The sequence below is a fragment of the Argopecten irradians genome, chromosome 2, assembly GCF_041381155.1.
Source record: "Argopecten irradians isolate NY chromosome 2, Ai_NY, whole genome shotgun sequence".
Lineage (NCBI taxonomy): Eukaryota > Metazoa > Mollusca > Bivalvia > Pectinida > Pectinidae > Argopecten > Argopecten irradians.
This window is the reverse complement of record NC_091135.1, coordinates 4,182,907-4,196,322: the sequence shown is the minus strand read 5'-3', so window position 1 is coordinate 4,196,322 and position 13,416 is coordinate 4,182,907. Positions and strand designations below refer to the sequence as shown.

Here is a 13,416-nt window from a genome sequence, read left to right as displayed (position 1 = left end):
TGCACCAAGCTTAATAACACTTAGTATGTAGACCTGAAAATGTATTTTCGTGAACAAAAGACATCAGTTGGCTAGTAAATTACGTAACTAATTTGTATCAAATACCAGGTGACCGTTAAGGTTCATGGGCGTCTTGTTTATATTCTGGAGTTATATAATACAAAAAGCTGAGAGTCTATGACTTCGTAAACCCAAATGATATTTGGAAGAATGCTTGATTAACGAGTTCAAACTAAATGTTAATTTTAATTGTAATTCGAAGGATTTACACAGTAACCCATGCTATAAAGGACACATCTAGATAGAGGATACCTTACTATGCAGACTCAATTACTACTTAATGGACATCTATATATAGGACACTTGTCTATTACTGATATTTTGTGTTTTATTCTTTATAGACAGGCTTATCTGTAAGTTTTATATACTTTAAACATATCACGGGAGGTAACCGACATGTGAAATGTTTGAATTTGAATATCGATACATACTAAGGACCTCCTGTAGGCTGGGATCGTTATCCGCATGTACTGAGATGGAGAAGATTCCTAGGGTCAGGTAGAGAAATAGAAATGTCTTCATTCTGCTTATATAACACACTCTCTGTAAAAACAAATTTGTGTAATTTTGGTGTGGTTCATAATAGAATATCTACACATGTATACACTATAGGTATATATGATATTAAATAAAACAACATTGAGAAATTCATCAAAACTAATGGTTTTCAATAGAGTACTGAAGAAAAATCACGTCGCCCGGTTATGGCACATATAACTTTAATGTTTGACCTAATTGCACGATTATTCAAATGAATCAAATTATTATTATAAACCGTATGGACTTATCCGTTTAACACACTGTCTGGGAATCCGCTATCCGTCTACCATGTTATAAAATGTTACTGATAAACCTGCGTCTATGTACGTTAACGTTGGAAATGACAAAGTTTAAATATCCAAAAATAATTATATTTTGATGTACAGAGCTTAAAGGTGCTCCACCGCCGACAGAGCATAAATGATATCCATCATTTGAACAATAATTGGTGTTTAATCGTGTATATAATGCCTAATTAACACAAAAAATAACATAAAATAATTTATTTCGCCTTTGGTGCATGCGCAATCATTACTTCATTTCCATATAAGATATAGTGCCACGGATTTTTTTCGGGATGCAATTAATTATTTTTCATATTTTTAACTTGAAGTAAAATTAGAAGTTCAAACTTTTTCATGGTGGTAATGATGTAAAGTAAGTAACTCTTGTACTCGAAGAAAAATACTAAGATCAGTCACTCTTTTTTAGCTCACCTGGCCCGAAGGGCCGGTGAGCTTATGTCATGGCGCGGCGTCCGTCGTCCGTCGTCCGTCGTCCGTCCCGTCGTCCGTCTGTCCGTCAACATTTCCTTTAAATCGCTACTAGTCATAGAGTTCTGCATGGATTGTAACCAAATTTGGCCACAAACATCCTTGGGGGAACAGAACTTGTATAAATTTTGGCTCTGGTCCCCCGGGGGCAGGAGGGGCGGGGCCCAATAGGGGAAATAGAGGTAAATCCTTTAAATCGCTACTAGTCATAGAGTTCTGAATGGAATGTAACCAAATTTGGCCACAAACATCCTTGGGGGAAGGGGAACAGAACTTGTATAAATTTTGGCTCTGACCCCCCAGGGGCAAGAGGGGCGGGGCCCAATAGGGGAAATAGAGATAAATCCTTTAAATCGCTACTAGTCATAGAGTTCTGAATGGAATGTAACCAAATTTGGCCACAAACATCCTTTGGGGAAGGGGAACAGAAATTGTATAAATTTTGGCTCTGGTCCCCCGGGGGCAGGAGGGGCGGGGCCCAATAGGGGAAATAGAGATAAATCCTTTAAATCGCTACTAGTCATAGAGTTCTGAATGGAATGTAACCAAATTTAGCCACAAAACATCCTTGGGGGAAGGGGAACAGAAATTGTATAAATTTTGGCTCTGGTCCCCCGGGGGCAGGAGGGGCGGGCCCCAATAGGGGAAATAGAGGTAAATCCTTTAAATCGCTACTAGTCATAGAGTTCTGCATGGAATGTAACCAAATTTGGCCACAAACATCCTATTTGGAAGGGGAACAGAACTTGTATAAATTTTGGCTCTGGCCCCCGGGGCAGAACAGGTGGGGTCCAATAGGGGAAATAGAGGTAAATCCTATAAATCGCTACTTGTCCTAGAGTTTTGCTTGGTTTGTGACCAAACTTGGCCATAAACATCCTTGGGGGAAGGGGAACAGAACTTGTATAAATTTTTGGCTCTGACCCCCTGGGGGCAGGAGGGGTGGGGCCCAATAGGGGATTTAGAGGATAATATTATAATTCCTTCAGAAAAGAAACAATGAACCTGTATTCAGAACATTACTTGGCATTACAAACCAGGTGAGCGATACAGGCCCTCTGGGCCTCTTGTTTTTGATAGAGAAAAAATACCATTTGTCAGCGGTGGAGCATCTTTAATGGTTTTTCTTTGTCGTGAATCACATTATAGGTGCCGCTGTTTTCATACAGACAAATTTCGAAGAGTTTTGCATGTTATTCACACCTAAATGTCACCGATATTTTGATAACTACAATACTTACAATGCATAGGTTTTTAAATGTATCAAGACAAATAAGAGCTAAAATTATTGCACGATATTTACGGTTAAAGTGCAGGGAAACGAGAACATATGATCGAACAATGAAACCAACTTCGGTCTGCAATTTTATTTCACATGATATGCTTTCACCTGGACATAGATAAAACATTAAAAGAAGAACGTTCTCGGTGTAAAACTTCTATTTTGTAACTATTGCATATAAGGCATCATACATTTTGTCTGTTTTATATGGGTTTCACAGCTTTTAAATTCGTGAAAGCTTTGATTTGAAAAGAAATAAAATAGCATGTCAAAATTTTCTTAATTATAGATAAACATAAATTCTTATAACCACGTCAGAATTTGTATACATGTTTTTATTACAATAATTAAATATTGCTATACATATAGTTCAGGTTAGAATTTGAATGTTGTCAAATAAACAAAATATATCACTACCTATATAATAGACAAAGTTTGAAAAATCAAAATGTATCAAGGAAATATCAGCGTAAATAGCAGTTGTAAACAGTAAACAAATATGCTTACCTCAATGCCGACTGGAAGGCTGACCGAGATAACGCATTAATCACGAGAACTAACTTCCCACGATATATAGTGAATGGACAAATTTAAGCAGTACGTCTTTGTTGTACAACTGTATAAACGTCTTGCTCCGTACTAGATTTCAATTGAATTTTGCTGGTGTATATACACATGGAGTCATTGTCATACAGGCACAAGGACGTCTGCCATTGGCGCTTTTGGCGACAAACATGATGACAATGTATAAAATCTGAATATTTTTCATTCAGAACTTTATCTAATTATAGCGAATAACACTGTAAGTGTGACTGTAGATATATACTTGTATATATAGCTTATTATAATAATAATTTACATAAACATAGCGTCTTTATTTATGGTACAAAGACGGGCAATGGTTTGGATTAATCAATACGCTTTAATATCAATGATTGTTCGGTTTTCCATTCATATAGTATTTTTCTACAGAAGAATGTTACGTTATATAACGACACATACCCTTACGTTGATTCCTTATCATGATTAATATATGATTATAATATTTGACTTATTCTACGGTATCCTAACCAGGATGTAGTTTCATCAACATCCCTTGGCTTTAAGTGATCCCATTACGTAAAATTTTCATTGAAACGCATTACAGAAGACAATTAAAGATGCCAATAGAGCATATAGTATACTCATCATTTGAACAATAATTGGTGTTTAATCATGTTTATAATGTATAATTGACACAAAATAAAATATAAAATATTTCATTTTGCGTTTGATGCATGCGCAATCAGTACTTCATTCCATATAGGACATAGATCCACGGACTTTTTTCGGGTGTAATTCATTGTTTTTAATATTTTTACCTTGAAGTCAAATTAGAAGCTCAAACTTTTCAATTGTGGCAACGGTGAAACGTAAGTAACTTTTGTAACTGAAGAAAAAAAATGCCTGTTCCTGTTTGATCGAGCAAATAATATTATTTGTCAGCGGTGGAGCAGCTTTAAGGCAACCATCTAAAGTTAATGAGTTTTCCTTAACTTAGGCACTGCATTCCTATGAAAAACGTTAAGTTAAAGAATGTTGGTGAAACTGAACCGGTTCAATATGCACTTGCTATCTTTAAGGAGTTTCCTAACTTAATATTCTCCGTCTGAAAAAAAGCATTGCAGAAGTTACTTAAGAGATAAGACATGCATCTGAAGAAGATGAGCTTTCCATATCTTCTGCAATGCTTTCCTTTAATTTGGCAAATATTATGTAAAGCAGTTCATTACTTAAAATGGACTTAAGCGTCACACACAGTCACGCATGTTGTTACGATATAGAATCGATGTGTTAACAAAACCTGCCTACAACGAAAATGGTGAGTATTCAGGCGAAGATGGAATATTTAGTATGAATTGGAATATATTTTATAACAGTTGAATTTTATAGTTATAGCAATCATCAAACAAACCCGGAACCTAAACATAAACTACGACAGGTGTAAACAAAATTATGTATTTTAATTATGCAAGAAAACAGGCGTTGGCTATTTCATCAAGGACATTAAATTAACAAGTATAACGGAAATCGACTAGATTCAAATTTCAGATGTCTTTATTGCTTTCAGACACACCTATATGTGTTACAAGAGGTCAAATAAACAATATCATATATTTAGCTCAATGACAAAATGAGACGATCCTTGACTTTCCTCTGAGAACACACGCACCAAACGTCTGCATCCGAGTTTATCGGTCTCATTGTAATAATTATTACAGAGATATGATTGCGCATTATTTTGTTACCTAATGAACTGTTTACATTATATATCTTAATTTTTAATAATTGCAATATCATTCTGCAAATATTTCTTCTTAATGATTTGAAACGTAGCATTAAATCCATTATCAAATTATGTTTTGTTTTCAATGTTAAAGCGAACAGACTATTCACTTTAATTGATGTAATCATTAACAAGGATATTTGTCGCTACATGTACATACAGTATGTAACGTTAAAATAATGTTGTTGTATTTCCCAATGTTGGTAAAGCCATTAACACCGTTGTTCTTAATAATTTAACATACATATAATTTCATTTTCGATATGTATAATCACATAATTGTTTGCTTGGTTTTTTCCTCATTGATAATATGAATATTTGTCCATGTTAATGATGCTTTTTAAGCAGTGCTATGCCTAATACATTATTTCTAGAGAGGAGGTTTAATATCTCCAAAGAACATTCATTTAAAAACTCGGTCATCTTTAAATAAAGCACTATAAAAAATTCTACGGTTCAAAATGACTTTTTTTTGGTAAACATTCCATAATGAATATAAAAACAGTTTTTAGAATTGTGTCTAAATCTTGAAAATCTATTTGTAATATAAAGTTTATACACTGGCTTGAATTAATGTTATGGAGTAACTGAGTGCTGGGTTGACGCACTGAATGACGTTTTACCCATGGTTGTACTGTAAGATACGTAGGTATATATACTGTATAAGTCGGTCTGGGCCGCAGTCTACGTCACTCATTCATTAAGTTGTTTACAATGAAACTGACATCTTATATGTTTCATTACTAGGAAAACAGGTGCAGACATTAAGATAGTTCGGTATCAGGGAATGTAAATTAATTTATGATAATGTAAGTATCTCACTTTAGGGATGAATTTATACTTATAGTGACCATTATTTGATTAGCTTTCGATATTCATTTGGGTTTGTTATATTTTATTTACTGTTTGACACTAACACAAGTTTTTAAGGCCATTTTTGCATACATAAGAAATGTATAAGTATATTACAATAGTGCTTGCCCCTTCGGTAAAGTGCTAAGATATTTTTTCTCTCTCTCATTATGTTTTTTTTCTTCTTTTTTTTTATGTTAGAGTGAAACTATGACAAATGATAACGACATTACCACATGGAGTTTAGAGAAAGAATATGTCAATGCCAAAGTATTAATAATTTCTATTATCGTCAAATTCTTTTGAATTTTGAATATTGGAATATCCATGCATCATCTTTGTGTTACTGGGAAAGCTGCCTTATTTTCAGAGCCTAGCTTCTGTTTCGCTTGGTACGAAGTAATTACTATATGGTGATGCACTGGAAAAGATACACAAGTCTATAGATAAGCTTAAAGGTCATTAAATAAGAAAAGGACTGAATAACCTAGATATCTGACCGAGAAAAAACATAATTTGACTCGCCGATGGAAGTCCTTCAAACTTTCCATGGGGCGGTTACAGGTAATTTTCATCAACCACAAAGGTCATTCAAAATACAATTAGATGCAAATCGCCTTGTTGGGTTTTAATTTCGCAGGAAATTAATTTGTTTTATTATTGCTTGTCACATCATTTCATTCATTTCGGGCGTTATACATTCCTAGACTATCTACGCATTTCATTCACGTTATTTTTCAAGCACGTCTAACTGTCAGTAGCGTTTATATATAGAACATGTGATTTACATTTACAAGGGTTGATAAGTTCATTTTCTCGCTGCATGATAACAAAACATAGCTTGTTTGCAATAAGTGTTAGTACTTAATTGCATCTAAAAAGAAGGGATTATAAAAAAGAGCATAAATGATATATTTTATGTACAGAATAACTCTTATCCGGAAACACATCACCCGTATATCGCTTTGCAAATTAGACATCAACTTATAACTTCCGACAAGTGTGATTTGTTTATATGTGTTTACAAGCGATAGCGATGCATCCACGAGGTCTTATTCAACAATAAAATGTAAGTTTACAATGTGAAAAAATACAACGTACATGTATGTTAATATTTACGTATACATTTATCTATTGTTGATATTATGTGCTTGTCGCAATTCTGCGCACCATGAAATAACATCTGATTAGGGCCTAACGTTAACGTTACATCATTTTCGTACACATGCGTCTGCTTCTGGTTTGGAAAAAATATAATTGCTACCCTACTATATCAACAAAATAGGGGTAGGTTATTGTAGTTTTCCAAAATAAGAAGCAGACGCCTGTGCGAAATCCGCTGAACGATATATTTGCAAATTAAACATTTTTTCGTGGTATGGAAATGCTACAAATGACCGAAACTGTAAAGTTATATTTGCCATAACTAGGTGAAAATTTTGGCATGTTAATTTTTCTTCATTAAGCTATTGAAAACCATAAGGTTTGATAAATTAAGCCGTGAAAATTATTCAAATGGCTTCAGATGCCTTATAAACGTGAGTTACAACACAGAAATTATGTACTGTAAAATTGTTGTTTTTTATGTTTAGGTGGAATCTTCTCTGTAGAAATCACTTTACAATTACTAATATCACTGTAAAATGTGAAATGAAATTATAGACTACAATTTGGCTTCACGGTCTGACCGCAGGTACTCATTTGGCTTCACGGTCTGACCGTAGGTACTCATACAAATGTAATTTTGGCAGTACTGCTAAAATCATTTTCTGCTCTGATTTGTATTTGTAAAATTGAAAGTACTGTTATTTTCAAAATGTAAGTTAACTTTTGGTGATGAATAACATATTAAAAGCGTATCTTGATTCGTGAGTTTGAAAAAATACAACACAAGAAACTTTAACTGTTGTATTGTTTGACACCCTCAAAACATATTTACATGCACATACAATTCATGATAAGAAAGAACCCACTTTGAATTTAACAAATCATCGTGTAATACAATGTAAAGCAAGTACAATGAGAACGTTATATAATTCATCACAAAAAGATACAGTTGTACTTAAATTACAAATATAATAGTTTTCTAGTGCACCAAAGGGAGACTAATGTGACATTATAAGTATTTGAATGTGTTCAAATAAAAAGATACATATCATGTTCATATACATTTACATGTAGGAACAGTACAGCAGAATAATATGTACCATGCATTCGGTTATTCGGTTTAGATGAAGAATGGAAAAGGTATTTCAGAAAAGTGATCAATATTGCGCAATGTAAGAACGACTCAAAATGTGTAATTGCTTAAAATATTAAAAATGACATTTTTCTTTTTAAGAAAAACAATGTATAAGTGCAAAAAAAAGTTACTGACATTAAATGAAGTTGTTAACTGTTGATACATTTATGTGGATATAAAGGAAAGAGATACTACAGAATAACACCTGAGAATTGCAGGGGATTGGCACTGTCCTGTGATTCTAAAAAAGGAACTATATCCTTCATATCCAAATACGAAGGAGGGGTATCATTTCTCAGACCTCCAACTTCTATTAATTAATACAAATCCAGTATGATCTACATTAAATATGCTACAATTTTGAAAACTTTTGAATATGAAGAGCTCCATGACCGCCATTAACTCTCCAAACATAAAACTTGTATGATTTGTAGACCTTTTTAAAATTCTTTACAAAGATTTTTGAAAACTACATTTATTTTGTTCTGAATAGACGGTCATAAATGCTTTTTATTTGTGTCGTGACTTCGGGCTGTTTTCTCTCTTACCTCATATTGTAATACTGGTTAATTCCGTGCCATACACACATGTCGATCGGCTGAGACTGTATTACATGACAACCTATGCAAAGCTACCTCGTGACGTCACTGCGTAAACAAAATTATCATTTTTTCGGTGAAGTTTTTTCAAGAAACTAGGCCGGATTTACTATAGAGAAACGCAAACAAAGCGATTCGCATTAAAATATCACACAATTTTCATGTGTGGAGAATTGACTTGCAATCGCAGTTTTTTCCGAAATTATTTCAAAATGGCGGCATGGAGGTATGAGACAAAATCCTCTTTTATATGTGGATATAAAGGATATGGATAATCTACCATCCTCAGGTACATGTAGACAATACCTATATCCTTTATATCGACAAATGAAAGGCAATATTTTTAGAAATGAACCTGCACCCGTAGGTATGAGAGGAATGGCGTGCATGCATACGTTATCGTAGCGTCTCGTTGCAGGAAAAGACAAATACAAGCGATAGCGAAAACGACTCCATTGTTTACATGATGGCACAGAAATTGGGCGTCCCTATAGATCTGGTGGTGAAGTTTGGAGGCAGCGCCATTACTGACAAACACCAGCTAGAATCCCTGAGAAAGGACAATTTAGTATCTGCAGCGGCCACCATTAGCCATTGTGTAGATCACGGCCTTCGATGTGTCGTCGTTCATGGGGCAGGGTAGGCGGAATTTGTATCTCAAGTAATGGAGTTTCTTTCTTCCTCAAAATTCAGTTTTGCGGTTAGTCACAAATACAAACTACATTTTTGTATTACCGTTATTGCTTATTCCCATGCAACTAAGTACTTGTGATGGACATGTACTGAAGACCATTGTTGGTTGAAAAAAGTTGATAATTACAATTTTGCTTATAGATCGTTTGGTCACCACCATGCTAAAGACTATGAAGTAAATTCTGGACTTCATGGAACTGCAGAAGAGGTGAAGAGGAGGAAATACGGCATGTGTCTCACCCGCTTATCTGTTACCAAGGTATATAATTCAATTTGGATCCGATAATTAATCACAGTTTATATTTTGGACTTATATATATATTCTTGTGTCCATTGACCATTTTAGACGTTTTAGTAGTCGAGATAACAAACCTCGGTACAAATCATATTAACAGGAGCCATTCTATTGATCTTCCACCTGGTATGACTTCATATCAATTTCATGCCCCTAATGGTTATTGTTCATAGCTTTTAAAAGTTTGCTGCATAAAAAGTGAAGAATGACAAACAATCGACACCGCCTTGTTTTATTGGCCAAAATAATATTTTGATCTTTACAGCAATGTTTGAAATGTCGATGGTTTACTTTTCAAAAACTGAACAAGCTGTCGTCATGAAGGCGATAGACTGACATAAAATCGTCCTCGATCGTTTTTTAGTGGGGGGGGGGGGGGGACGGACGTGATACATTTTTTGTTGTTTAATCTTGACCCCTAAGATGATATTTTGTATTATATAAATTGTATATAATGATATACTGTTACCACCTTCTGTTATATTATATTGTAGTTGAACCACGAAGTAGTGAGGAGTCTGGTGGACGTCAAGGTCAACGCTATCGGGATGTCAGTAAGTCAAACTACCTAGTATTCTTGTTGAAGACAATGCAAATGAAGCGTAAACATTGTATAAGTCTGTAAAAGAAATATTTTTGTATAGATGGCGTGTGCCTGTTTTGTATAACTCGTACAGAATTAAAACTCGTGAACATTTACGTTTTATTGTGGCTTGTGTGCAACGGAAATTGTACAAGTACAAGCTTAAGGATTGCAATCGTTTCCGTAAGAGAAGTTAAATACTCCAATCTAAGTAGTTGTGTCTTATATATGCCTATACTGTACAGACATGCACATGCAAAATACCGTAGATATTTACGGCTATACTGCAGTTTGAATCAGACCCATTCTTGATACTCTAGTATTTTGATCACGAAGAGTGATTTCTCCCATCACTGATTTTCGAATAAGCATTTAACTCCAAATATTGTATTTTTATAGGCGATTGGTGTCTGGGTGGCGGACAACGGTGAGATTTTCCGTCACGGCGTAAACGGCATATTGGAACTGCTAGACAACGGTTTTGTTCCCGTTCTACATGGGGACTGCGTACTGGATGCTAGTAAAGGCTGTGGCATCCTAAGTGGTGACGTCATCATAAAGGTAAGGGATGTCATGGACCAATGATGGTGTCCATTTTATCAATCATTCGTTATCAAAGTTCTTGATATCTAAAGTGAATTTATAGTAATGTCCTAGTTTTGTTGTATTGAGTATGTGTCATTAGATCATGGGAATCAAACACAATAACTGTATAACGTGACCAGAAAGAGTTTGAAGTAGTTTTACAGCGAGCGACGCTCAACGTTAAAGCTTTTGATGTACATCAACGGACCTAACTACCTGCGCTCATCTGATGTCTCTCAAAGAACCTTCAATCGAGAATGATTTCCAAAATTACTTGCGATGTTTCCTCGCATTTGAGAAATAATGGAATTATGATTTTGCAAATGCTAATATAAAATAACGCTACGATTGTTTTATTATACCCAACACCATACCTATATATAATATCTTGCTTTTATGCTACTACATCATTGTATGTACCCTTTTAAACTTGCTTTTTGAGGCCTTTGCTCACCACTTTATTATTGAAAACACCTTTACTAACGCACACTGCGTTCCTTGAACATGTCACTACAGTATGGTATATCAAAAGTACTAAAATATCCTATTTTTGTTTTTTCCGACACTCTGTAAAGAGCATTTGGTGAATCGTGTGGTGTTTCTATCAGATGTCACAGGGGTGTTTGATAAACCTCCGTCAGAAACAGGTAACGGAGAGCCATCCTTTGTCAGTGTCTTCTTATTACTCGATCCATATTCTTCAACACTCAGTAGGTATGCTTTAAATAAAGAATTGCTAAATAACAAGAAATCCCAGAGGCTTCTTGTCATCCATCATTGAATGATATGTTGGTAAAAACTTAAAAAAGAAGGATTTTTTTCTCTGCTTTTCGATTCGTTTTCTCTTCCTTTCAATCGTGCACTTAAGGATATGCAGAACTAGGCCAATCTAGTTTACCGAATAACTCTTTAGTATTTTCTGAAACGTGTCGTAATCGAATATGGTTACTTGTCAGCGATTTTGTGTCCGGATTGTCACAAAATCCAACAGTGCCAAAAAACACAATTGTCAAAATTCAAGACAGATGTATGTCACTCAGCCATCTCTCTTCGGATGTCAATATTCAAGACGACTGCCGATCGACAATCTTGTTTTTGGATTGATCCCATATGCAATATACATCACGGGGAACTTTCAAGAGAAATTTGAGAAAGGTCTCTTCAGCACTGTCAGAGAAATAGCGATAACAAGAAGTGTTGACGAACTGAATAAGGATCATGAACGAATGACGATTCGTAATAAATTGTTAACAGAAGCTATTTTTTTATAGTTTACATGAAACCAAACGTCAAGCGAACTACATCTATATGTGTCGGTCTAACATATAACACACAACTTAACAGATCAATTAAGATTTATATATATATTTTTTAAAATTATTGATGCAGTTTAGCAAACACTTAATGGCACAAGATTCATTTGACCTTATGCTAACAACATGAGCTTAATATTGGTTTGGAAATCCATATCTATAACTGAAAGTTCAAATACGTTAATGCAGTGCATGGTGAAACCTTATCAATATTGCGTTTTAAAATATTTGTTCTATTTAAAATATCACCATACTCCTTAATGTTTTATACAGATGCAAAACACATTCCAAAAATCTGTGTGGATGGAAATGGGAGAATAATGTCAGCCATCTCAACATCGTGTAGCCAACATGACGTCACAGGTGGAATGTTGTTAAAGATACGTACAGCTACAGACATAGTGACTAATTCTGGCGGGAAAACGAACGTGTACATCGCCAAAGTGGGATCAAACAGCGTTAACGCCATCTGTTTAGGTCAGGATATGGAGAATCTAGACCAAACCACGTTAACAGAGATTGTATATCAGACGTAACGGGATTACGCATGTGCATAGTTAGGTATCTCAATTGAATACGTAAGGTGTAATGTTTATATTGATACATCAGTAAGTTTGTGTATTATCACATTACACCTGACTACTGATGTATCAATATAGACATTACACCTGGCTACTGAGGTATCGATATAGATATTACACCTGGCTACTGAGTTATCAATATAAACATTACACCTCACTAATAATGTAAACTAGTCAGGTGTAATGTCTATATTTATACCTCAGTAATCATGTCTTATTTTGTAAGAGCATTGGCTAAATATTACACATATAATATTGGCATATCAATATTGAAATCAATATGGTACATTTTGTATATAATTGTCTTTATATTGACATATCAATAAACTATTTTATAATATTTACTGAAACGTCAGCGCCCATGGAGGTTACTCTTAGTGTAAATGTAATATTTTTGAAAAGATGAAGCCTGGGAGTAGTGAGAATAAATTAAAACAATGTATTTTCATGTAGTGAGCGTAAGATATGGATGTTTATAGATTTGGATGAAAGATACAATGTATACAATGTGGCGTGTGAGAGCCCTCACATTATTTACATGTATATATGCGGATTGACTCCAAGGCTCCATCCTTGGCAGCTTCCAACTATATAATATATATATGGAAAGTACAATAGATCTGTATGTGTTTGCAGAAAAAAAAATCCTTGGGTTAATGTGTACTCAATTCACAAAAACAGGATAACAAACG

At 34.6% G+C, this 13,416-nt stretch overlaps 1 protein-coding gene across 3 annotated transcripts; it reads left to right on the top strand.

Annotated features, from left to right (window-relative positions):
• Window positions 1–5,580: 5,580 nt before the first annotated feature.
• LOC138314186 (uncharacterized) lies at window positions 5,581–13,277 on the top strand. 3 transcript variants are annotated; one of them, XM_069254382.1, is made up of 7 exons: window positions 5,581–5,790; window positions 9,093–9,313; window positions 9,509–9,626; window positions 10,157–10,216; window positions 10,645–10,806; window positions 11,393–11,477; window positions 12,417–13,277. In XM_069254382.1, exons 2-7 carry the CDS (start codon window positions 9,138–9,140, stop codon window positions 12,677–12,679), a joined length of 864 nt encoding a protein of 287 aa, XP_069110483.1. In that variant the 5' UTR covers window positions 5,581–5,790; window positions 9,093–9,137; the 3' UTR covers window positions 12,680–13,277. The 3 variants fall into 3 exon arrangements, with proteins under 3 accessions (XP_069110483.1, XP_069110484.1, XP_069110482.1); XM_069254383.1 differs by lacking the exon at window positions 5,581–5,790 and adding an exon at window positions 6,646–6,902 and having other exon boundaries at window positions 11,393–11,544; window positions 12,417–12,635; XM_069254381.1 differs by lacking the exon at window positions 5,581–5,790 and adding an exon at window positions 6,660–6,902.
• The last annotated feature ends 139 nt before the right edge of the window (window positions 13,278–13,416 follow it).